General features: G+C 41.7%; 1 protein-coding gene across 12 annotated transcripts in view; it reads left to right on the top strand.

Moving 5' to 3' along the window:
• The window catches only part of ATP8B4 (ATPase phospholipid transporting 8B4 (putative)), a 216,324-nt gene that overhangs the window by 183,434 nt on the left and 5,796 nt on the right, over window positions 1-27,094 (top strand). For 11 of the 12 annotated variants that reach the window (XM_070580607.1, XM_008534847.2, XM_008534846.2 and 8 more), the window contains 3 exons: window positions 15,927-16,010; window positions 18,768-19,013; window positions 25,868-26,006. In XM_070580607.1, coding sequence (XP_070436708.1) covers window positions 15,927-16,010; window positions 18,768-19,013; window positions 25,868-26,006 — 469 coding nt within the window. The remainder of the gene's footprint in view (window positions 1-15,926; window positions 16,011-18,767; window positions 19,014-25,867; window positions 26,007-27,094) is intronic. The other variant, XR_011528524.1, reaches the window with a different exon arrangement.

A 27,094-nucleotide genomic window follows, 5' to 3' on the forward strand; every position in this document is an offset into this window, starting at 1 on the left:
AATTTATCCAGTCCATTATGATTTTTATCTAGCTTAACCATGAGCTCCTTGAGGAGAGAAAACACATCTGAATCATCTACACAGCCCGCAATCTTGAATCATGCCTGCCATATAGAAGGCATCTAGTCATTTCATGTTGTTGGGTGTTTCTAGAGCCCTTTCTTGTGCTTGAGCAGATGCAGCAAGGACAGTCATTCCAACATGCTTCCTGTCACTTCTGCAGGATGCCTCTTACTCTACCTGCACTGAGGGCCATCTCTGCAGATTCCACATCTGGTCTGTGTAAATGTGTGCAGCCTGACTAGCACTGTGTGAAAGGGGCTCAGTGTCTTAAGATCTCAGTCTGATTATGGCATTGATTCCAGAATGTAGAATGATATTTTTTTCAGTTGTGTTAATATTAATATGATATGATAGTTAATTGGGCCACATGTAATATATTTCTTAATTATTTCTATATTACTTCATTCTAGGAAAGACATAGAGAGGATTTCCAGGTTTATTTTGCTTTTCCTGTGTCTTGGCTGATTTAAATAGGGCAGAACACATCTTTTTTAGGCAGGAGAACTACCTTGGGCTACTGAGTAGAAGTCCCGGACTGCTATCTATTTCTTCCTAATTTTTACAATGATTTGATTAAATTTGGACTTGGGATATACCTATTGGACAGGATCTCTTGGTCTCACTATTTAAGGCTTTCCTTCATTCAGTGAATACTTACTAAGCCCCTGGTATATGTCAGACTGTGGTGCCTGCTGGAGATTATATCCCAGCTATGGGAGGGGATGTCTAAGAGGTGCATTCTTGGTGGACATGGCAAAGTGTGATCTCACACATATTTTAATAGCTAAGCACATTATGGAGAATTTAAGGTTCTGTTTCTAGGCTTGTCAGAGAAGTAGACAGTCTTATCAGGGGAGTGGCAAGCAGTAATTTGTTATCGTTTTTTGGGGAGGAAGAGGCAACGGGTCAATTACAGTACCTGTGTAATGGCATCAGTGCTGTGGTGTCATCATCTAGGTGGAATCATGATGCTGTTCACACCAACAAGTAAAGGGAAAAACAAATTGCAATTATAGCTAACACTTAAATAGCACTGACTTTCTTCCAGATATTGTCTAAATATTTTGCCTGTATTAGCTCAATACTTACAATAACCATATGAAATAGGTTTTATAATCACGGTCTGTACCAGCTTTTAAAAAATTTTTAAATTGTGGTAAAAAGTACATAACATAGGGGCTGGCCCCGTGGCCGAGTGGTTAAGTTCGCGCGCTCCGCTGTAGGCGGCCCAGTGTTTCGTTGGTTCGAATCCTGGGTGCGGACATGGCACTGCTCATTAAACCACGCTGAGGCAGCGTCCCACATGCCACAACTAGAAGGACACACAACAAAGAATATACAACTATGTACTGGGGGGCTTTGGGGAGAAAAAGGAAAAAATAAAATCTTTAAAAAAAAAAAGTACATAACATAAAATTTACTGTCTTAACCACTTTTTTTTTCAAGGAAGATTAGCCAATCCTCCTCTTTTTGCTGAGGAAGACTGGCCCTGAGCTAACATCCGTGCCCATCTTCCTCTACGTTATGTGTGGGACGCCTACCACATCATGGCATGCCAAGCGGTACCATGTCCACACCTGGGATCTGAACTGGGGAACCCCGGGCTGCTGAAGCAGAACGTGTGCACTTAACCGATGCGCCACCGGGCCAGCCCCTGTCTTAAGCATTTTTAAGTTACAATTCACTAATGTTAAGTACATTCACATTGTTGTGCAACAAATCTCTAGAACTTTTTCTTCTTGTAAAACCAAAACTTTATACTTATTGAAAAACAATTCTCCAATTCCCCCTCCCGCTAGCCATTGGAAACCACCATTCTACTTTCTGTTTCTATGAATTTGACTGGATAATTTCAATTGACCTATGTTCTAGTTTACTGATTCTTTCTTCTGTTTGATTGAATCTGTTGTTGATGCTCTCTATTGAATTCTTCAGTTCAGTCTTTGTATTCTTCAGCTGCAAGATTTCAGTTTGTTTTGACGATTTCTTTTTCTTTGTTGAACTTCTGATTTTGTTCATACATTGTTTGCCTAATTTCATTTAGTTGTCTGTGTGTTTCGTAGTTCACTAAACTTCTTTAAGAGGATTATTTTGAATTCTTTGTCAGGCAGTTCACAGAACTCCATTTCTTTAGAGTCGGTTATTGGAGCTTTATTAGTTTCCTTTGGTAGTGTCGTTTTATCTGATTCTTTATGATCTTTGAGTTGGTAGCTGCACTTTTGAGTAAGCAGTCTCCATTTCCAGACTTTACAGGTTTGCTTTGTCGGGGAAAGACAGCTCAGGTCAGCTTGGGGTATTGGCTGGGTCAGCTGGCACCATCTGTGGGCAGGTGGGGCTTGCTATCAGGGCCTCTGGTTAGACAAGGCCACGGCCTGTGCTCTGAGGTCAGGGCAGCTGCCACTGGCTGGGCTCTATGAGTAGTCAGGGCTATGAGCTGGGTTCTGTAATTTCTCCTGGTTGTATGGGGTCTCAGGTTGTACTTCCTGACCAGATGGGGCTACTGGCTGGACTCTGTGTTTCTTGCAGTTGGATGGGGCCTCCAGCTGTGCTCTGTGATCAGGTGAAGCCACAAGGTGTGCCCCAAAGTTGGGCAGGGTCCCTGTCTGGGCACCCTCATCAGGTGGGACCACAGGCTATGCTTGTGATTGGGTGGGATCACTGGCTGGGCTCCTTGGCTGGGTGGGGCTGCAGGCTATGTTCCGCAATTAGTCAGTTCTGTAGGCTGGGCTCTACTACAGGGTGGGGCTATAGGCTAGGTTCCTTGGCTGGGTGGTACCATAGGCTGAGCTTTGAGGCTGCCCTGGGTCACTGTTCAGGCTTCCTGGTTAGGTAGGGCCAGACGCTGTACCTAACAGTTGGGCAGGGCTGATGGTTTGGGTCCCTGCATAAGTGAGGCTGTAGGCTAGGCTCCTTGGCTGCTTGGGTTCTCTGGCCAGCTTCCTGGTTGGGCAGGACTAGAGGCTATACTCAGCAGTTTTGATGGGGCTGTGAATTTTCTTTCCTACACAGGCAGGATCATAGAGTGGGCTCCATGGCAAGTACAACTCTTTGGCTGGGTATCCAAATCAGGCAGAACTGCCAACCAAGCTCCCTGGCCAGATGGGGCCACTGGCTCAGTTCTGCAGATGGGCAGAACTCTTGGCTGGGATCTCTGCTCCAGTACTGCTGCAAGTAGGAATGAGGCCCACCAAGATCTCTGTGCTGTAATCCCCACCCCCTCCTCTGTCTCTCTCTGATCCCCAGTGGTCAAGACTCGCAGATTCCCCCAGTGAGCCTTGTGAGGCAAGACCCCGTGGGCTTCCCAGGAGGTGTCCTGCAATGCTGGGAGAGCTGGATGTCCACCTTGGGCTCTATTTTTCCCACTGGAGAAACCATAGGCCCAGAAGGGCCCTCTTGGTGCAGCACTGTGTTGGCCTGGGGGAGGGGCGATGTGCTCAGAGTGTAGCTGCTCCTCTTTCCCTTCTAATGTGGTCCTTCTTGGTCTCTGTGGTCCAGTGGGATAAGCTTCAGCCTTATCCACCAGTTCTGAGATTTTCACAATGATGTCTCGTCTGTGGATAGCTGCTAGTAGTTTTCTGGTGAAGGGACCTGAAGTTGGGAATGACCTATGTTGCCATCTTGAACACTCCTGAAGTTGATTTTTCCCGAGAGTATTTACGTGGCTTCTGCCAGCTCCCTGGGGACACTGCCTACTTCAGATCTTTTTCTCTGTTCCAGGATTTTGTGAACTTGGATTGCACACTCTGGTGAATATCATTTATGGTTCAAATTTTCAGGAGAAACTTTTTTTTGTTTCTCCTTTTTACTGGTCCCTAGGTTGACCCAGGCAAGTTTCCTCGCACTCCCTTTCTGCACAGAGATTTGTTTCTCCTTTACTCTTACACTAAGGATTCAGCCCTTTGCTGCCTTAGCTTTACAAGAATGTTAGATTCCCCATTTGGTCTAACCTTGCCATCAATAATGATTCTCTTACAATAAATAGTGTCTTAGAGTCAATAAGATTTAGTATTATTACCCACACTCATTTGGCACAGAACCCTGGTTTTTTCCTGAGCAACATGCTCAGAACATGTAGAACATGTGCCATTCAAAATTCACTTTGAGAAATTCTGGAGTAGATGTCTCTATGGTGACAGTGTTAAAACCTGCCATTACTGTGTCATTTATTTTAGTTCCAATGTTTTGGAGGTAGTAAGATGTACGAAGGATAAAGGATGCTAAGAATACTATCTCCATAGGAACAGGCTACTTATGTTTCTTCTTTTCAAAAACTTCCATTTTCTTAATTAACTCTAGTCCAGGGGACAAAATAGCCCTGTTTTGTATGCTAAAGTGTGTGTATGGGGTACATTTAAGCTTCTGCAAAGTCTTTTCCACTATCCTCAGAGCTTTTTTCTGATTATAAATATAATTATGTGAATGTATATTAACTTTTATGTATCTGAGACTGTGCTCTTTGTATCTTCCTTATTTTAAAACAAATCACATTTTAAGAAACTTCTCTCATTTTACATTCTTCAAAAATGTTCTTTTTATTAATGGCATTCTGAAATATGAATTTATTATAAATTGCCTAACTATTCTGATTTTATGAGCATTTCAACTGTTGTCATTTTAAATTGAGTAATTCCTTCCTTGCCCATAGCCATGAGTCACATGTTGTCAAAGTGCTAGGAGGAATACTCGTTGACCTTCTTGGGAAGAGAAAACAAAATGATGGCTAGGACAAATCCTCACCCACTTGGAATTCATTTTCTCATCAGTAGATAATGTATAAATAAGTCCAATAGAAGTATAATTGAAGTTAATATGAAAGGATGGGGAAAGGAGAAATGTGTGAGGATCTTGCACGACTTCAGGGGCTCCATTAATCTCAACTGAATATATGAATATTTTCACAATTAAGTGGAGGTCTGCAGGCCTGAAAGTCTAGCTACCCGCAGGGGCTGAGGGGCAGGTGTGTGTGAAGCTGTGAGACCACAAGCCAAGTAAAAGGAGGAAGACCTTTCCAGCACCCCTGAGCCCTTTCCAAGTGACCTGCACTTAGCTGAATTTGAAATCTCTCTTTAATTTCTGAAATTCCATTTAAAACCAACTCATTGAGAAACTCCTTCAAAAACTGCATGGCACTGAAGGGAGATCTGACTTAATGCTATTGTCTATGCAAGAAGTTTCTTCTAGGACAGCTCTTAGGCCCCGATCAAGATGGAGACTCTGGTATTTCCCTGCCCTGCCCATGTATGAGTGGGCTGGTGTGTCAGTGATACTGAGAACTGACCGTGAGGGTAACTCGGATCAATGGAATTGGGGCTGACTTGTCTCTTTTCCATTCTCTGTTTTTCACTAGAAGGTCCTGATTAGCAACAGCTTTAACTGAAAAATGTTTGGCTTTTTTTCTTAGCCCTGTTTTTCTAAGGGCAATACACTGTAAATGAGGCAAGTGAAAAAAGAAAACAACATATTTGGGAGAGATGCTAGTCTACAGAGAATGAGAGTTTTTGAATAGGGGACATTTTTGCAGTCATGTTTTTTCTTCCCATTGAAATCGTTAGCTGGTTTTGGCCTCCAACGCCACATGTTGAGTGACAAGGCTTTCCTAGCCCCTAACACCCATTAGATAGCCACTTGCTTCCAGTCTGCTAAGGGAAGTCAGCTGTCTGAGGTCTTCCTTCCCCCTGCCATCCTTCTCCTAAATTGCTTCAATGGGATTGAAAGCTTCATGGTGAAGTGGAGCCAGTAGTAATAAAAACTGTAGGGCTGTGGGGGCTGGTCTTGTGGCATAGTGGTTAAGTTTGGTGCGTTCCCCTTCGGCAGCCTGGGTTCACGGGTTCGGATCCCGAGGGCAGACCTACACCACTCGTCAGCCACGCTGTGGCAGCAAGCCACATATAAAGTAGAGGAAGACTGGCACAGATGTTAGCTCAGGGCTGATCTTCCTCAGCAAAAAATGAGGAAGATTGACAACAAATGTTACTTCAGGGCTAATCTTCTTCAGCAAAACAAACAAACAAGCAAAAAACCCCACAAAAAACAAAACCAAGACTGTAGGGCTGGGCAGATTCAGTAACATCAGGTGTGTGTTTAGAGGCCCTTCTTTGACAGGCCTGATCTTCAGTCACTTCTCTGTCCGATTGCCTCCAGGAACATCAGAATGAATGAGAGGACACAGTTCCTGCCCTCAGGAAACTTACAGTCTGGGAACGATTTTATTTTCATGAGTGTGAAACTGATGTTGAATAACTCCATAGTCACCTTTCTCTTATTTTTCCTCCAAGAGTTTTTTTGAATTAATTTTGTCATGGACAAGCCATGTCTTGGGGCCAACCCTGTCCAATCTCAGCTTGATTCATAAGCGCCAAAATATTTCTTCCCTGCACCTCTCAACAGATTACTGTGAAGTAATCCACTCTGCAGCCGAAAACATCTGACCAAATGTAAACAGACTGTGCTTTCTTTGACACAATGTTGACTTTTGAAAACACCAGTTTAATTACTTAACGAAGTGACGTGTTATTTTTTCACTACCTTGGCCTGTCTTTCAGGGCCTGGTAAGTTTTACCCAGACTCTTATTCTCTGATGAGAGCGCCAGTGGATTCCAGCCAGTGCCCCACCCGGTAGGTGGGCTGGGGCAGATGTGCAAGCTGATCCAGCTGTGGCATGCAATGCTCCAAGGGGCTGGTGGGTGGGACCGTCACTCCTGCGGGATGGTGGCACTTGGGCCATCTCAGGTGGATGATGATGGGGTGCAGGCTAAGTTGTGCTCGGTTTATGGGCTTTCCCCTGGTTAACTTCGGTACCCTGCCTCTGTTGTGCTTGCTTTGGGACACATGGGGAAAGAATCCCCCTGGGAGGGACCAGACTCCTTTTGCTTGCTTCGCTGGATGGACTTTCCAGGGAGAAAGAGTTGGGACACAGAACAAAAAGTATGTTTTGTTGAAGTCTAGACTCTCTGCTCTGGCAGGGAAGGTCAGAGATACTGAGTCCAGCCCCTCATTGTACAGAGGAATGAAAGAGAGGAGGAACCTGAGTCCCCTAAGAACTGAGGGTCAGTGGGAGGCAAGGCTGGGACTGGAACCCACGTCTCCTGACTCTCCCTTCAGTGCTTTATCTACTCTGCTTCACAAGTGGCCACTCGATTGTCAAGACTTGGAAAAGAGAATGGCTATCTCTTCTTTAAAAAAACTGTCCTCCCCGATGCCAATCAGCGAAATATTTCCTTTATTTGGAATCTAAAGGAGACCATGCAGAAACACTCAGTACAATATGACTATGGGGAGAAAATGAACCCTCTTGTTGAGAGAGAGTTCATGTTTTGGGGTATCTCCCACAGCTTAAGCCCTTAGAAAAGCCAGGCCTCCACCTAGGCAAACTGCCTCCTGGAATCATCTGGAAGCTTGAGGCTGCCTTCTGCCAGCAAACACTCCAACCAAACTGCCAGTGAGAGGCAATTTAAATATAATCTGTCTTGAGGAGATTTCCAACCAGATTTCTGGACCAGAGGGGTTTGAATAAAGGTCAGCTAAGTCTCTAAACTGAATCATGGATCCTTTTTAAGAACATGTCTCATCCCAATCCATTATCAAATCTGCGTGATTTTCACGGAGCCCACTCTGGGTTTGAGTGCACTATTTATACATGTAACTTGGTTTAAAAGCACCCCATGTCCTCAGGATTTTTAATAAGGATGAACTGTCCCCCACCAGGTATAGAGCCAAAAAAAAAAAAAAGAACCAAAAACCCAAACCAATGTTGGTTGAGGCCCTATTTAGGAAATTCACGTTTGAAACTATGCAACTACTGGCGCCGTGTACTTGTGCGATGATATTATCTGATGACAATTTATCATTGTCAGTGGGATACAAAGCTGTGTATGTTTTGTCTTTTTTAAATTCTGCTGTGATATGGAAGCAATTATCTTGTCAAGGCCAGAAAAACTTTAGTTCTGTCAAACAATGTAAGAAAACCCACAATGAAAAGTTTGGAAAGTGATGTGAAAGAGTGCAACTACTCTCCAGGCTTAGATGACTTCATGGGTTTGGGTACCTGTGAGCCTGTCTCAGCCTGGCATGGCAGTTCCTGTCCCACTGGCCTTCCAGATGTGCGTTGTGGAAAACCCAGGGAGGGGCGGGGCCTCCGGCTGTGGCCGTCCCTCCTGGATCCTGCTAGTGGGTTTCTGTTAATTACACAAATCAGTAACAGATGTGCTGAGGCTGTAGCCCTCATATTTATCCCACAGTGAGTTTTCTTTAAATGACAAATGTTCTTTAAGGCCAAAACAAGAAAAAAATATCATTATATAGTTTTCCTCTGCATCACACAACAAAAGCTGGATACATGGTTCCGAAGAGGTGGTTGATCCTGTTATTTGAACAAGGCGCTCAGCCAATGATCTCGGAGTGGGAAGCCCTTTGTAACTGTTTCAGAGCCTTATTAAGATTTAAATGTGGTATTCTATAAATCATAGATTTTGTGTTCCCCAAGCTGTTTGACTGTAATTTGTAGCTGGATTATTTTTGCTCTAAATAAAATGGTTGATAAGGTTGATAAATTGCTCCCTCAAAGAAGGGAGCAAGGAGGAGCTTTCCTTAAACAGGAAAACAGTGAAGCTGGAAAAACGGAGAACTCTCCTTTCCCTTTTTTTCTGATCTGTGAAGAGACACAGGGCTCCAGATACGCTAATGGCATCTCACAGGAGCATGGCTTTTCTCTCTTATTCAGAATATGGGAGATGGGGAACAGGAAATTTGGAAAGTAGAGGTGGAGTGGCTGCCCCTAGGTGTACAGGGGACCTAGGACAAATACTTTTTTGCGGGACTCCTGTTTATATAAACAATTTGAGTTATCCAAAATCAGTTTCATCACCATTTGACAGGTCTAGTCTTGGGCCAGAATGTTTCCCAAACTAGAGGCTCCAGAGGAATTACCTTCCCCACCCCCCCCCCCCCCACCGCCAACTCTGCCCATCTCTTTGGGGCATCTGGTCAACCGATGTGTATGTGGGGTGGGGGTGGATAGTGGAGGTGGTAGAGGGCTTGAGCATACCTGGAAGGGAAGAAACTCAGATGGCATCCATGTGGGTCATGATCTGGGCTGGTGTGCCCCTCTGAGCTGGTCCTAGTCACCAGAGGGAGCCTTAAATATTTTCCGAGAGTATCTAGGGACCTTAAGGAGAAGTGGAGCATTCATTAGGATAACTATTTGAGTAGCTGGAGATCTCTTGCAAGGGCAGGAAGAAGCCTGTTGTAGAAGAAATACCACTGGTGACTAATTTTTGTCACAACTGTAAAGTTTAAACTGTCCTCCACTGAATGCAGCAGATACAAGAACCCAGCTGCCCCCTCTTGTGTCAAATAGTAAGTGATGAAGTGTAAAACAGTGACAGTCACTAACTCGTTGTTGTTTTGCAAAATACAGTTTTCTGAAGTTTATGGTCTAAACTGTACTAAGCCAATGCACATCACTGAAAAAAGGTGTTTTTTAAGGTGAACGACTCAGGTTAACACATCTTGGTGGAGCCCAAGGCAAAACTAAACAGTGATTGATGTAATTAAGTATTCATGAGGAAAATGCATAATTATATCAAGGTATTCAGTTTCCTTTAAATGTTGTTCTAATTTTCTATTGATTTCATTAATATAGTAGTTTATTATAGAAATGTCTATGGTTATGTGGAGCAATAAAGAATTGTATTTTCATAAAAAAGTATAATTAGTAGAAAAATGTACCTTTTTATTTACCCATTAAACAAATCACTTGAGGCTCGGATCCTTGCTTGCCCCTCCCTCCCTCCCTCCCTCCCTCTGTCTTTCCCTTCCTTCCTTCCATAAACAGGTGCTCACTTATTGAGCAGTATCTGTTTGTCAGGTGCTGCTGCTGGCCTGGCGTTTGCTCATTTCATTGAATACTCACAGCTTCCCTCACATCTCCATTTTGTAGCCAAGGAAACTAAGACTCAGAGAGATTGCGTATCTTCCTCAAGAACATGCAGTTCTGTCTTCTAACTCCAACGCCCTTATGCTTAAGACATTAATTTCCTTTTGTTGAGTACTTGCCATGTGCCAGGCACGGAGTCAGGTTCCTGGGCCCCACAGATGAAGAAGTCATATAACCCGCTCCCAGGGAGCTCATGGTCTAGGGGGGTGGGGCTGGGAACCGGCACATCCATCATTCTAAGTTGACAGTTATGAAGAAGTGAGGTTGGAGTGTCACGGGACTACCAAGAAGTGGCCTGGAATTGGACATGTTTATTTAATGACACATTTTAATGAAAAAAAAAAAAGACTGTTTTCCAAAACAAAAACAAATTAGTGACTGTCACTGTTTTACACTTAATCACTTACTATTTGGCACAATAGGAGGCAGCTGGGTTCTTGTATCTGCTTCTGTGTTCAGTCGACTGTGATTATAAGTCATACACACTCATGTGAGAATAAGAGTGAAAAGGGCAAATACATAACTTCTTAGTATTATTGTGAAATAGTTTTGACATTGTGGATCCCCTAAAAGGTCCCTAGACCATACTTTGAAAATCTTTGTGTTCAAAATACAACATCAGGCCATCTCCTAAGCTTGATCTGATGCTTCTCCATCTGTAAATTGGAGCCTGCTAATGGTATCTACCTCATCAAGTTGTCATGAGGATTTAATGAGTCTATACGTGTAAAGCTCTTAAAATAGTGCCTGGTACATAGTAGGTACTCAGTAAATATGAGCTAGTTTTCTTATTTGTTTTGTTGTTGTGATTCTGAATGGCAGTAAAAATTCTTCCAAGAAATTGCGAAAACTCCTTTAAACTTCATTCTCACTGATTTTTACCCCAGTCCTTTCTTGCTCCAGTTGTGAAATGAGGCGTCTAATCTGAGTGCCAGCTTATAAATGCTGCTGTCAAATGATTGTAGGTTTTAATGCTAGCCACTTTGTGATTATGATGATACTTCATGCCAGACCATCAGCTACTCACAGTTCAGCATGTCATAATTTCCCAGATTCTTTCTTTTTTCCTAATATCTGAAATCATCTCTTCTCAGCAAGTGGATGTTGGGTAGTGGACGAGGTGGAGGAAGAAGTAATTTGACAGCACCAGGTTCTGCCTGTGCTGCAAGGCTTCAATAGAACTGCTTTCCCTTCTTCCATTTTCCGTACTGCAATCATGAAATGAACTGATGTATTTTAGGAATGAAAGTCAGACGCCATCATCACATCATTGAGGATTGGTGTCAGCTACTGCTTTTTTGGGGGGGAGGGGTGCGCATAGGAGTGAGTGAAATTCTCAATCTTGACTTGACTGTGGAATCACCTGGGAAATTTTTAAAACTCCCCAGCCTGGATCATCCTAACCCCAAAGATACTAATTGACCTGGAGAGTGACATGGGCATCAGGACTTTTTAAATCCTCCCAGTGTCCAAGGTCTCACCAGGCTGTGACTGAAAACCAAGGTCACGTGTTTCCTTTTTTCATTGTAAAATAAAACTTAGCTACAAAAAGTACATAATATGTAAATGTCATCTTAAATTGTTGTAAAGGGAAACCCATGTAACCATGATCCAGCGCAAGAGACGTAACGTCGCCAAGCCCCAGCTGCCCTTGTCTTTTCTCAGTCACCCCCTTTCCCCTATTCTCTAGAAGTGACTATTACCCAGGCACTTTGTAATCACTTTGTTGCTCTGTTTTATAATTTTACCATGAGTATGAATCCCTAAACAACACAGAATAGGTCGGCACGTTTGTGAACTTTGTTGAAATGGAATCATACTTTTTTGTCTGACTTCTTTTGCTCAACGTGATATGTATTTTTTGATTCATTTGTGTTTTTGGAGACAGCTATAGTTCCTGTCTTTTCATTATGCTATAGTTTCCTATTTTGTCAGTATACTGCAATGTCTTTCTCCATTCCACTCCTGATGAATATTTGGGTTGTTTCTGGTTTGGGACTGTTACAACTAGTGCTGCTGGGAGTATTTTCCTGTCTCCTGGTGCGTGAAGGCAGACATCTAGGAGGAGAGTTGTTGGACTCATTTGCTCATCAGAAGGAAGAGAGAGGGGCTGAGCTGCAGTTTTGGTGGGCTCTTGTGATGGCCAGGAGTTGGCATCCGGGAGCCTGTTAACACTCCCGCTGTGGGCTGAGACCTTGGAGGGTTGCACTGCTCTGAGCCGTGTGCCCTGGGGGTGTTGATCTACTGGAGGCAACTGAGAGGCTCAAGATCATCTGCTTTTGGTTGCTTCCTAGGACTGGAAGGACAAGGTTCAGTGCCCATCAAGGGTAGAGATCCTGATGAAACACTTCCCACTCTAGGCTGGGACCCAAGGACAGCCTCCTGGCAATAGGGGACAGGGTGCATTATGGCAGGATGGCTCCTGGCCCAGAAGAACATCAGGCCTTCACTCCAACCTCAGCAGCTGGTAGAAGAAAAGAAATATAGTCTCTGGAGAAAGATAATAACATCTTAGGCCTTGAAGTAGTTCTTTAGTTCTAATCCTCTCCTTGGCCTTGACAGATAAATTCCCTACTATCTTTGGTTCATTGATGCTTTCCTGAAGATGCCTTTGTTTTTTTTTTTTTGGTCTCAGCTTTTTTCATTATCTTCAGCGGGCAGTTTGGTATGAATCAGTTGTTATGGCACATGCTTCCATCTTGTATGAGTGCCATAAATCTTGGCTTATTTCAGATGCCTCTGCTAAAATACCCTGGGGGTTTCCAGGGAATGCTGATGGGCTTTTCCAGTCTATTCTCATGGTTGCCTAACACCCCAGGCTACTGCCCTGCCCTGCTGCAGGTTCTCTCCTGCAACATTGAGTCTAAGATCCTTCAGGTAACTGTTGCTATCTCGTACTACTTTGTTCCGAGCATGGACGTAGGCTGTGGTATGCTAGAGCTGGCCCATATTGGTTCATAAGAGCTGTTGTTAAGTTGTCAGGAATTATATGAGCCAGTGGTTAAACACAGCCATTATTAAAAATTAAGTGATATAAACTTACAATTTAAATAAATTATATTAAAAACAAAATTCGTAAATATTCAAAACTCACTTCCTTATTATTATATGATGTTTTACTATTTATGCTCTTGAGGTTATTTGTGTCTATTGGATCTGTAGGGTAGAAATGCTATATAATGGCATGCTATGGCACATCTCTTCCCAACTCTGCTTTTAGTGATATCACTGCTTGGACAGCCATGGCGGAAATATTTATGCCATGGAAGTTAGCAAATGCTATAAACCAGGGCTTTTTTTTTTTTTTTTTTTTTAAGAGCTAGTGGTTAAACACTTAGCATATCACTGGACATAGGCCCCCTTTTCAAATCCTTACAGCAGAGTTCAAACAGACTCAAAGTATAGAGTTTAACAAGACAATAATACAAAGGAGTTATCATTTGGAGAACTTAAAAACTGGATATTAGAAGTGGTTATTCTGGTCACAAGCCTACACTTTTGATGATAGTCCTTAATGTTGCTGCTTAGCCTAAATACTGTCTTGGCTATTTATTAGTGGTGGAATTCAACTTTCCTGCCTAGCTTTGGCCTACCCTCAAAGAGAATGATGTTGCACAGGTCTTTGCTATGTGGATTCCAGGCCGCAACCATCTGAGTGAGATACACAGAGAGTAAAACAATTTCCTTCCTTCCCCTGTCTACCCACTCCTCCTTTTCCCTTTTCTGTTCTCACTCTTCTGCCCTAAGATTGAACTCCTCCCAAGATGGTTGACGGCGGGAATGTCCGTCCTCCTTACTTCTTACCATGAGGCTAACCTGGCTCAGAATGCAATACTCAGTGTATTTCACAGTGTCTGGTTTATTCAGTGTTGAATAAAGCCACCCGTGGAGCTTCAACAGAGCAGTCCAGGTTGAGATTTGGCCTCTGAAGACTGGCCTCCACTTCCCCTTTCCTTGAGCAAGTAGACACCCATTCTAAGAGTAAACAATAATGCTTAGATATAGTGTAGTCCAAATCCAGATTTAGCAATAAAGACACCAACATATTTTCTCTTCAATATAATCTACCTGCACAGGACACAATTTAAAGGATTGCCTTATTTATTTAAATACCTATGTAGAACCTACTTTTATCTCCTCTGTCTGGAACATTTGTATTTAAGATTCCTCATTGCTCTCAGAACTTCCCTAAGAAGAAAATGTGCTTCAGAATATATTCAAAACCCATCACTTCTCCTTGCTGGTCACCTGATCCAGCCAACTCCACCCTCCAGTGGACCACTGCAGTAGCCTCCTAAGTGGTTTCCCAGCTTCCACCATTGCCCCTCTTCAGTCTGTTCTCAGCACAGCATCCAGAGTAATCTTGTTAGACTACAAGTCGAATCAGATTGTTTCTTTGCTCAAAATCCTCTCACGTCTTCTCATTTCACTTAGAGAATAAACCATGTTTACCCGCGTAGGATCCTCCTCCTTACTGCTTTGACATCCATTGTTCTCCCTGTGACTCACTTTGCTCTTGCCAAATGGGCTGTCTTGCTGTCCTTTGAACATACCGGATGCTTTCTTGCCTTAGGGATTTTTCCTGGGATCTACTTGCAGTAGGGAATGCTCCTATCCTAGAAAGCTATTTCAATCCCTTATTTCCTTCAGATCTTTTCTCAAATGTCACTTTTTTTTTTTTTTTTGCTGAGGAAGATTTTCTCTGAGCTGACATCCATGCCAATCTTCCTCTATTTTTTAAGATGTGGGCTGCCAGCACAGCATGGCTGCTAGCAGAGTGGTGTAGGTCTGTGCCCTGGAACTGAACCCGGGCCACTGAAGTGGAGCATGCCAAACTTAACCACTAGGCCACCGGGACTGACTCATCAAATGTCACTTCTTAGTGACAGCGCCAATCATCTTCTTTCAATTACAACCCTCCCATATTTTCTATTCCTCTTTCCTCCCTAATACTTATCTTCTCACTTACTCACCACCCCCATATATACATACATATATATATATATATATATATATATATATGTGATCTTGTTTATTGTCTGTTTCCTGCCACCATTAGAAAAATTTTTATCTGATTATATCATGTTGAATTACCATTGCCTAGAACCTAGTATCTGGCACATAGTGCTTTCTTGATAAATACTTATTGAATGAATGAATGAATGGTGGATAGAGTGGCAGAACAGACATCAGTTAGGTGCTGGAGACCTAGGTTTTAATTTTTGCCTTCGCCTATAATAAGCTCCGTAACGCTTATTACGTTCTGTTCCTACATCTCTGTGTACTTATCAACAAAATGGGGATATAATGACTGTTTCACATGCCTCATTGACTTTTAGTGAGGCTCATGCAAGGAAGTGCCCTACATAGGTGTGGGGGGATATTTGTACTGTTTTACTCATTTATACCCAGTATAGTGAGCAGCTAGCTCCATCCACCTTGCCTTAAACCACTCCCAAGCAAAGCTCTCCATGTGAACACAGGGTAGGGCTGGTGGGTTCATTTTTGCATCTCCCTCTGAGCATTTTAGTGGGTCCTTTACTTACCGCTTAGATCAGATAATTGGACTTATTAGAAGCCATTGAAGACCTGAAGAGTGACATAACCTACCACAAGGGTCCGGAACCTTTTGTGTGTCCAGCATTGTGTTAGCTATTCTACATATGATCTCCTTTCATCCCCACTCAACTCTTTAAGGAGAATATGGTTTCATTTTAGAGATGAAGACATTGAGATTTAGAGGCATCTAGTACCCCTCTAAGGCACCAGAGCTGATAAGAGACAGCCCAGGGGAGAATGCCTGTCTCTCTGACTCTAACACCAAGCTCCCATACACCTCAGGAAATGGAGGTTTTTAATCCAAGAGCCGAAAAGTGAGTATGCTCACTCCTGTGGGTGGTGTTTCTCATGGGTGTTTCTTTCTTTTCAGACCGTTTATGACCAGTGGTTCATTACCCTCTTTAACATTGTCTACACATCACTGCCTGTTTTAGCCATGGGGATTTTTGACCAGGTATGTGATTTTCTGTCTTTATAACTTAATTTGCTCTATTGATGCCTTTTAGTTGCTTCTAGCTCCTATGTAGAAGACGCAGCCGTGGAAAGAGTCCTAGGAGTGCGGTTGTTTCAATAGGCGTTACGTGGCTCAGCAACCCTTCCAGATCCCCCACCTCCCCAAAAGGCTTCTCTGATCACTGTGGCTGCTCTCCTCTCAAAGATTCCCACCCCACATTGTTGCTCTAAAGGCTCTGGGATGTCCTATAGGAAGTCGTCTCTCTCTTTCATTTCATCTTAGCCCAGCGTTTCCCAAACTCCTATGAGCGTTTTACTTATTTATTTTTCATACAGAACCTATTAATATACCTCAGAACTAGCGCCTTGTGGGTCACACCCCAGGAAATAGTGTATTACTCTGAGAGTTCAGGGAACCACACTCTGATAGATGGAAAATCATGGGCCTAGATTGGAGCGCAGAGAGCTGGCATCTGCGATGAGCCTCTGTTGGCCAGCACAGCCCAGCACAGGAGCAACAGGCCTGAGGAGCACCCTGCCAACACAGGAGGAAGACACGAAGCCCCTCGGCCGTAGAGAGGAGGGGCACAGTCTTCCTTTGTCTAGCTCAACGTGCTTGAGGGGAGAGAGGGAGGGAATCAATTATTAAAATGGTAGATCCTTGGCACACTCAGACCTTGGAAAGCACTTCCTGGAAGAGGGGGAAAGTCTGGCTGCCTATGGGGAAGTGGAAGGCTAGCCAGAGGAGTTTCCATGGCACAATTAGAGTGTATTGTTTAAAAAAATTTTTTTGAAGTATTTTTAAGGAGACCAGATTTTCTCCAGGCTCTTGTTAGATCTGTTGGCTAGGCCTCATTTTCTGGCCCAAAGCCGTCTATTGCAAAATATAAATCTTAACATTATGAGCTCACTCCAGTCTCCTATTCTATCACTTTGTAGTCCCTTGTAAGCCTAACTTCTCATACGTAAAAGGGCCAGCTTGTGAAGGGCTTATTTTGTGGAATTCTACAAAAAATAATGAATTACCAAAGGCCTGAGATGTAAAGGATGGAGCACATTCATTTCCAAGTGCCCATGCTTTCAAGGGTTTCTTTCCTTGGTGCTTTATAGCTGCCCAGAATGTGGAATGAAATAATAAAAATAAAGCAGTTTCTGGGAAAAGATGGTTATTGTGCAATTTGAAAATAAAATATAATAAGGCCCCTTATTGCCATCAAGTTGAGTGTCTGCCCCTCTCCTTTCCCACTTTGTCAACTTTGGCCCTTAAACTGATCGCGGGATCACAGAAGGCAATGCTGCAAGGCTTGGTGATCATTTATGGATCCACTCATTTTATAAGGAGGAAACCAATGCTCAGAGGTTCATGAAGCCATATGGCCAATAAGTGACAGAAGTCAGCTGAGCACCAGGCACGTAACTCTGAGGTTGCTGTGCTGTTCCTATTGTTATTATTACCATCATCACTATTTTACCTGTTATTATTTATAGAAGCATCTACTATTTATTACCTACAGTGTGGCAAGAACTCTGCTGAATACATACCTATTTACTCATGACAGTGCTCCTGTGAAGGAGGTGCTGTTGTGTGCATTTCTGGAGATGAGGAAACTGAGGCTCAGACAGGTTAAGGAACAGGTCTAGGATTACACACCTGCTAAGCAGCAGAGCAGGCTTTGAACTCAGGATTGTCTGGTTTCAAGCCTGTGTGTGGAGCCCCACCAGTCACTGAGCAGAAGCTCCCAACAACATCCTCAAACACAACTTCCTAAGAGAATATGTCAGTGTTCTTCATGGGACCCTGTTTGGCAAGATCCAGCAAGTGGGAAGGGGAACTTCGTCTGCCCCCAGCGTTCACTCCTGTGTTGCTCCTTCTTCCATTGCTTCTCCTCCACCCGTGGTCCTCTGATGTCCCCAGTGGTCAGTCTTTGCCATCCTTTTTGGTTTTGGCATTTGGCTTCAGTGCTCACAATGTCATCATCAGCATTACTTTGGATCTGGTTGGAAACGCAGAGCCTCAGGCCCCACCACAGACCTACTGAATCATAATCTGCTCCCCAGGTGATCTGTGTGCATAGTAAGTTTGAGATGCACTGCTTTAGTTTCTCCCGGGACGCTGTTGGGCCCAAACATGATGCCTTCTCCTTCTGCTTCAACTTTTTGTCCTGAACTCTTGGAAGAAGCTGCTGTTGGAATCCTCGCTGGGTAGAACACTCAGCTCTTCAAGCTCAGCTCCCTTCCCACCTGGGATCCCACATGGAATTTCCCCCTTTCCCTGTTCCCCTCACCCAAGTGCTCCCCGACTCCCACCCCCCAAAGTTGGGAACGCCTATGGCCAATTCCAACTCTGCAGCTCTCTGTTGCCATCTCCTGATCACTACCACTCACTGCTTTGGCAATTAGCCCCTGGGGGCCCATAGGCTGTATATAATGTACTAGAACTCTGGGAGCATGAGTGCAGCTGCAGGAGCGTATAGGAAGGAAACTTCAGCTTGAAGCCAAATATATGGGTGCAAGTCACGTTCTGGTTCTGCTAGAACTGCTGTGTGACCTCTCATAAATCTCAGAGACTCAAGTTCCTCCTCTACAAAATAGGGATCATTTTATTATCTTTTCAGTTATGGTGAGAATGAAAATAAGGCAAGAAGTAGTGCATATTAGGTCATGCTTAGCCATGCACTGGCTATTTCCAGAGACGGGGAATTCTCTCTCTCTGACTTCTCCTCAAGCCTCCTCCACTGAAGTACTATTCTGTTGACAGGATGTGAATGACCAGAACAGCATGGACTATCCCCAGCTCTACCAACCTGGACAGCAGAATCTACTTTTTAACAAGCGTAAATTTTTAATCTGCATGGCGCACGGAATCTACACCTCATTAGCCCTTTTCTTCATCCCCTACGGGGCCTTTTACAACGCAGCTGGAGAAGATGGGCAGCACCTTGCAGACTACCAGTCTTTTGCAGTTACCATGGCCACATCCTTGGTCATTGTGGTCAGTGTACAGGTAACCCTGCTGGTAAAAATATCTTAATTTGATAGCTTTACAACTTTTAAAATTTCGTTTTATTGTTGACTGATTTTGTCTACTTGTTGGGGGAAAAATAATAATTCTAAAAGAGTACTGGGGTTTTCTTTTTAACTACACATTTTGAGATGAAAACAGGAAGCCTTAATATGTATTACCAGACGTAGGGGATTAGCATTGGGTGTCTATAACATTCATGTTAGTAGAAACCTGACAAGGAATCACTTCTTGGGGTTGAGCATTGTATATAAAGAGAACTGATTATATGCTACGTCCTTCTTGCATTTGAAGGAGAAAAGTTTTCCAACAATAACACAATGAGAAATTTTCCCGTGATTTCTATAAGACTTAATAGCTTTCAGGTTTTAAAGTAAGATCTAAAGTTTATTGGGTAATACATTTCTGTGGAATTATTCAAGAGGTTCAATGTCATCTGTGGCATATACGAATCTCAAATTCAGAGAAGCTCTTCTGGTGGGGGAGATTTCTGATGATCATTGGTCTTTATTGGACAGCTTGAGTTTGTTTGTATTTCCTTTTCAGTGTAAATGGTGGACAGTGTTGTTAGATATGAGGTAGAATTCACAAAAGCTTTCTGATGCTTTAAAGTCTGTACCTGTGTGTGGATACAGCAAGCAATGTGAACTCGGTTTTTTGTTTTGTTTTGTTTTGTTTTGTTTTTTAAAGGGCAAGTATCATTTAAGGGCTTAATTTTATTTTCCTTCCCCAAAACCCCAGTACGTGGTTGTATATCCTAGTTATAAGTCATTCTAGTTCTTCTATGTGACCCACCACCACAGAATGGCTACTGACAGACAAGTGTTACGGTTCCATGAGTGGGAAGTGAAGCCAGGCCACCAAAGCAGTGAGTGCCAAACTTTAACCACTAGGCCATTACGGCTGGCTCAAGGGTTTAATTTTTATAGAGTTTGAATTGCCTTTGGTCAGTCCTTTTTCTATCCTATAAACAATCCCTTTTATAAACCTTAGCTGCTCATATCCACCAGAGGATCTCATTAAACCCCAGACTTTCTCTTCACGACTCAATAAATATTTATTAGATTGAATGAGTCAAATGTAAGCGTATTGCTTTTAAAGGACGTTTCTGCCATTCCTTCATCCATCTAAGTGAGTATCATTCAGTTTACACCAAAGTCATCTCACACGTGACATCTTGGGAGTTCAAAAATTCAGGATCAGGGGGCTGGCCCAGTGGCGCAGCAGTTAAGTTCCCATGTTCCGCTTCTCGGCGGCCTGGGGTTTGCTGGTTTGGATCTCGGGTGTGGACACGGCACCACTTGGCAAAGCCATGCTGTGGCAGGTGTCCCACGTATAAAGTAGAGGAAGACGGGCACGGATGTTAGCTCAGGGCCAGTCTTCCTCAGCAAAAAGAGGAGGATTGGCAGCAGACGTTAGCTCAGGGCTAATCTTCCTCAAAAAAAAAAAAAAAAAATTCAGGATCAGCAAGTAGCATCCAAAAGCAGAACCAGATTTCTCCACTCAAAAAGGAGTTCTGTTTGTCTGTTTCACAACTAAATAAAGCCTCCTGAAGCTCTGTGACCCCTCCGTGCCTAGTTGCCCTATATTCAGTTCTGTAGCAAAGGAGGAAGTACGTAGTGGAGTGACTTGGAAGCCTCTGACATAGCTAAGGCATTCATCATGAGATTCTATTACCTGGATAAGGTGTGTGTCACCTCACAAGAAGCTATTGATGCATCTTTTCTTATAGCTGTTGCCACGATATTGGGCACTCCAATCTCTGTTTTGTTTTGTTGTCTTTTCGATCACTGAGTGCAGTCTGTGTATACTCTTATGGTTCCAGCCCAGAAAATTAGGTGATCTACTCCTTGTCGTGAGGGCGTGTTTCCAGTTCTCTGGATTCTCCTTCTGGTGGGGAGGGCAGTTGTTGGATGTACAGGGACATGGCTTTAGTGGTAACAGCTTATTCACCTCCAGATCAAGCCTGTTACTTGGTGCTCCAAGAGATAATTTGAAAGGTAGTAACTGAATTAAAAGGCCAATATCTGAGAGAAAAAGCAAATGGAAAATATACTTCAAACTGTCCTTAACATTATCTGCTATATCAGTGAGGGTAAAAAATTACCTGGAAAATTCTTTGTAGATGTGACAGGCATTATATGTTTTTAGTGAAACTAATTTTCATAATTAACCCTACAATTTTTGGTTAGCTTTATCTTTTTAATTAAAAAAAAAAACCCTGTTGATATTCCTATATCTCTTTTTCTCTTTTTCCCTTTGCTTGTCCATAATTGATTTTCTTATATTCTATCACAGCAGCCAGTGCTGTGTTTTTATATTAACTTTAGATTTAGAATTTCAACTTGAGGAATATATAGATTCTCGTCAATTTAGTCTAACACTTATTTTTATTTCTAGGAAGCCCTGAAAATATTTGCTTTACCATAGAATTCTCAGACTTGAGTGTGCAAATGCTTTTAACCATGAAGGCTCAGCGATGTTGGCTTCAATCAGAAACTGCTGTCCTTAATACATAGAATAAGTTTCAGGAATTTTGTGAATCAGCTCACTTTGACAGGGGCATTCATATCCTTTTCTCATTGTCTATGCTTGACGTCGTTGTGGCAATAACTCCCATGAAAGTTCCATGATCTATAATTACAGTTAGAAATCTTATTTACGTGTCCTGATGCTATAGGCCAATCTTCAGCAGTCTCATTTTTTAAAAAAAATCAGGTTTTTTTTTTTTTTAGTAATTTGAATTATAAAATACTCCTTTTGACATTTCAAACAATATAGGAGTGTTTAGAATAAAATGAACTATCTTTCTTTCCTTCCCCATGCTCCCTTGGTTAACTACCATTATGATTACCAATAGCTTAAATCCTTCCACATTTTTTTCTTTGCTTTGAGACACACACACATACAGTCAACAAAAGAGATCATAGCTTTGCATATTATTCTGTAAAATGCTTTTCTCACTTAACCATATATTCTGGACAGCTTTCCAAATCAGCACATTCAGATCCATCTTAATCTTTTTAAGATCTGCACAGGATTTCATAATATGGGTATGCAATAATTTATTCATCAGTTCTCTATTGACAGACTTTCAAGATGTTTCCATTTTTTGTTGTTGTTATTGAAGCGAAGCTGCAATGCATACACTAGTACATGTATTTTCGGTACTGTCAGATAAATTCCCAGAAATGAAATTTCTGGTGTCAGAAATCCTGTTATCAAGCTGATAGATGAAAAATGGTATTTTGCTTTTTTCATTGCTGGGTCAGAGAGTATATACATTTTAAGTTTCACAAATATTACCATATTAATTTCCAAAAAGATTGTAGTTACAGACAGCAGACACTTGTTTAAGTTAAAAAGATCTATTAAAAACTACTCAGTAGCTCCAGAATATTCAGGAGAGCAAATGATCCAAGGAGGGCACAACCAGGCACAGAACCATTGGAAGCAACACCCAACCACGTGGCTGCATTGTCCTGGTGAAAACTCTGCTATGACCACCTCTTACAGCTGGTCTCTGAACACACTGGGGACCGGATGCCAGAGGGTCAGCCACAGAATTCCAGAGAATTATCACCTCCACCACCAAGCTCGTCAAAGACTGAGAGAAGTGTATTATAGTTTTCCACTGAGACTGTGAATCTTACCATGTTCTCCTTGTATTTCCAAATTTTATCTTATATAATTCAAGCCTATTTTATTGGCTGCATCATGGTTCTTGATCGTTACTTGTTCTTTGTAGCTTTTATCATTTTTCATGATAAAATATCCTTACGTAGGTTTCAATTTTTTTATATCAGTTTTACTTTTCTTGCTTTTTTCAGTCCACACTTGCTTGATATATAATCTGGGCCCATCCCTTCATTTTTATTTCTTTCTTATCTCATTCTATTAATTTTTCTCCTTTGATGAGAGAGTTCAGTTATTCGTTTTTGTGTAATAACTTATGTATTTTATCTTGCTTCTTTCATGTTGTTTTATGAGTACTTTTAATTCTACATTTTTATTTTCACTTTTTCCTTTGTGTACTTAGGTGCATTGTGATTTTTTAAATATCCTATTTATTGTGAATAATTTACAGTTTACTATTGTATTCCCATTTTCCTAGTGATTTCTCCCTATTTTCATAGTCATTTAAATCTCTATTTCCGTACTGGTATACCAAAATTAAACAATTAGTTTCTCCACCAAATGTTTCACTATCCTGTTCCACACCTTCCCTCATCTACCTCCAAATCAAACAGTTTTGGAAATTTTTTAAAAAAATTATTTTATTGAGGTCACACTGGTTTATAACATTATGTAAATTTGAGGTGTACATCGTTATATTTCATCTTCTGTATAGACCACATCATGTTCACCATCCAAACTTTAGTTTCCATCCATCACCATACATATGTGCCCCTTTACTCCTTTTGCCCTCCTCCCACTCCCTTCCCCTCTGGTAACCACCAATCTGTTTTTCATATCTATTTGTTTGTTTATCTTCCACATATGAGTGAAATCATACGGTAGTTGTCTTTCTCTGGCTGACTTAATTCACTTAGCATAATACCCTCAAGATCCATCCTTGTTGCAAATGGCACGACTTCCTCTTTTTATGGCTGAGTAGTATTCCTTTGGAAATTTTTTTGCTTTACTTCTCCCTTCCTGCCCCTACTCTCTTCTCCAACTCTTGCATGTTAATAATTTAGAATTTTAGTTCCAGGATGTTATTAAATGCTCCTTAACATATGTTTTGATTGCTGCAAAAGTTCTTTCTAAATTAATACTGCAGCTCATGTGCAAATTATTACTCATTTAGAGCCAACTATAAATTTATAAGAATCATTGCTTACCACCATTTTTATGCTCTTTGTCTTTTGCTATTTTGAGGTCTTTCTTCTGATTTAATTTTTAGTTGGTTATAGAAATTTCCTTGAGTAATTCGTTCAAAAAAGGTACATGGGTGTATACTTTTGAGTTCAAAGCTTTCTTTCCTTGTCTTTACATTTAAATGATATATTGGATAAGCATAAGATTCTTGAATCAAAGCCTTTTTCTTTAGGAACTTTGTAAATGTTATTCCACTTTATCCTAGTTTCAGTATAGTAGTTTGATATTAGGTTGATTCACTTTCCTTTGTAAGATCTTCTCTATCTAGAAACTTATGTTCTTTATCCTTGGACTTCACATCTGTCACCAGAATGTATCTTCTTTAATTAATTTGCCTACGTTTTAGAGTGCCCTCCCAATCTGAAAATCTTTCCTGTTTGTTATCACAGTGTGGTTTTCTTCTGTCATTTCTTTGATTGTTACTTCTCTATTTGTTTCTTTTTCTCTTTCTAAAATGCCGTTATTTGTATATTGGGCCCATGAATCTGACATCTATGGATTTGCCATCCACGTCTCATATGTTTTTGCACAAGGTTTCCATTTCTTCAAGTTTTTGCTCTCTGTTGTGAGATATTATTTCCATTTGTTTTTTCCAGAATATTAATTCAATTCTCATCAGTCTAGTCTTATTTGGTTTCTCTATTGAATTTTTAAAATCAGAAATAATGATTTTTCTTCCAGAATATTTTTCTGTGATCTAATTGCATCCCCTTAAGAGTCCCCATTACTTTTTTTTGGGTCATAGTGCTTGTCTGTCTTTTCCATTAGTTCTGCCTCAATAGGAGCCACCTGTTCTTGTTTTTCTGGTTGAGCCCTCTTAAGTTGGTTGTGATGTTTCTTTGCGTACTCATACCCACACGGGTCAGGCTATTGGTATCTCTTGAATGGTGATGAACTTACAAGTGGTGGAAGGTAAAGTTGGAGATATTGGTCTAATGTTTTGGCAGCCAAATGAACTGGAAAACCATCTCTTTGCCGAGGCTTGGATGGCAGGGATCCCTGTTCTCAGGCCTCTTGTGGAAAGAAAAGATTGTCCGTTTATCATCTCTGTAGTTTACATCAAGGCTGCCAGCATCCTTTTAATAGGACAACATTTTAAAGGACAGTAAACTTCAAGTGGGAAGGGGAAGTATGTCTCCATATGCAGAGAAAGATCTATTTACTATGTAGGTAGGGCCCTCGGGCAGGTAAGAAATGTGTGGTCTTGCACTAGACTCTGCTAGAAATGCACACCTGCACTCGGGCCATTTGGGACCTCTGAGATGCAAAAATGATGCAAGAACCAACTTTTCTTTCTCTGAGAACTCAAGGGTTAATATTCATCAGTGGCTTCCTTGACTCCTCAGTGGCAGGCCACTCTTTTTTAGCTGCACTGCCACAACAAGTTATTGGAAAGGAGAAAGCCCCCATGTATCCCAGCTTCTGAATTTTACGCCAAAAGAGGATTAAGGATTTTTATTTGTTATTCTTTGAATAATTTAAAGGGAAGGATCATTAAAATGAGTTAGAACAGTGATGGTAAATGATTATGCCAGTGTAAAAATGGTCATGTGAAAATTTATGTACAGATTATAAAATGCTGCACTTGCTCACTACAGAAAAATTTTTTTTCCAATAGAAAAGTTTTAAGAGCAATTTGGAAAGTAACTTTGAAATTAGAAACCATTCTGCTTTCTTATTTCTCACTTAAAAGAAGTTTAACATTTTATCTCCTGATTCTGACTCAACCTTGGCAGATGTAATGGCTTGCAGATATAAGTTCTAATGTCAGTTGTCTACTGGAAATATCAAGTCAGTCTCCCATGTTGTGCAGAAAGTGGGAGTGCCTGTGGTTGGCTGGTAGCTAGACAGATGCGACCATCTTTTCACAAAGCATTCTGGGGCAACATCACTCAGTGAAATGATGTTCTTTTAATCCTCAAAGACCTCCCCTTTGCATTTGACTTTATTTGCAGATAGCCTTGGATACCAGCTACTGGACTGTCGTTAATCACGTCTTCATTTGGGGCAGCATTGCCACTTATTTCTCCATTTTATTTACAATGCACAGTAATGGCATCTTTGCCATCTTCCCAAACCAGTTTCCATTTGTTGGTGAGTGAGTCCTACTATCTCCTGGGGCTTAGTGTCGTGCTGTCATTTATTTGTCTTTGTAATTTCTTTTCTGTGTTGGGTGGGACTAGGGATGATTGGTAGTCTTTTCTCTAGGAATTAATTGAGCCAGGCATCTGAAGGCTCCCAGGCTTGAAAAAGGCTCCAAAAGATTAGTTTCTTCTGTCCTTACCAGGTTCAGAGGAATCATTGAGATAGCTGCTTATAGGTTCCCAACAGCCCAGATGCAATAGACTGTCGCTTCGTAAACAAGAGGCATAGCATATGTATCAGGACTACCTGAAGACCTGGGAAAAGTTCATGTATGCTAGAGGGAAGAGAGAGAAATACTAGGCTCTCCCTTTTTTGCCACATTATCACCAACATCTCTGCCAAAGTTCACCTGTGGAATTTATTTGCATTTAGATAAGAAAGAAATGATGTATAATTTAGAGTCTTCTAAAAATTGCTGGACATTAGTTCATAAGTGGCACAAGAAGTAGGCTCTGTAGTTAGACAGCCAAGGTCCAAGTGTGACCTCTATCACTTACAAGCTATGTGACCCTGGGCAAGTTTCTTTTCCCTTTCATGCCTTAACATCTTCAGTTCTAAACTGGAAATATTAACAGTTCCTATATTCATAGGAAATTTGCGAGGGTCAAATGAGATAACACATATAAAATGCTTAGCATGTAGCCTGGTACATAGTACTTTTTCAATAGATGTTAACCATGATTATGGTGATAATGATGGTGATGATGATGATGATGATAATGATGATTATTCAAGCAAGTGCGGCTTGATTACTGGTTGGGGATATTGCAGAGTGATTTCATCAAGAGATAGATAGCAAAGGACCTCCTAAAATCCCTTAAAATCCTCAGATTCTACGATTCTACATAGAGTGTACATCTGATCTATCTGTGGAGTATAATACCATTGCACTTCACATTTCAAAATGATTCCTAGCAAGGGCCACCAAAGGGCCAGCCGTTGACACAGTAGGGCTCTTAATATACTTTCTCAGAAGTTTTGAAATCTCTAATGTGTGAGATAGGTTGGTAAGAGTGATGTTTCTGAGTTCATCCCAG

The sequence above is a fragment of the Equus przewalskii genome, chromosome 1 (genome assembly GCF_037783145.1).
Source record: "Equus przewalskii isolate Varuska chromosome 1, EquPr2, whole genome shotgun sequence".
Taxonomy (NCBI): Eukaryota; Metazoa; Chordata; class Mammalia; order Perissodactyla; family Equidae; genus Equus; species Equus przewalskii.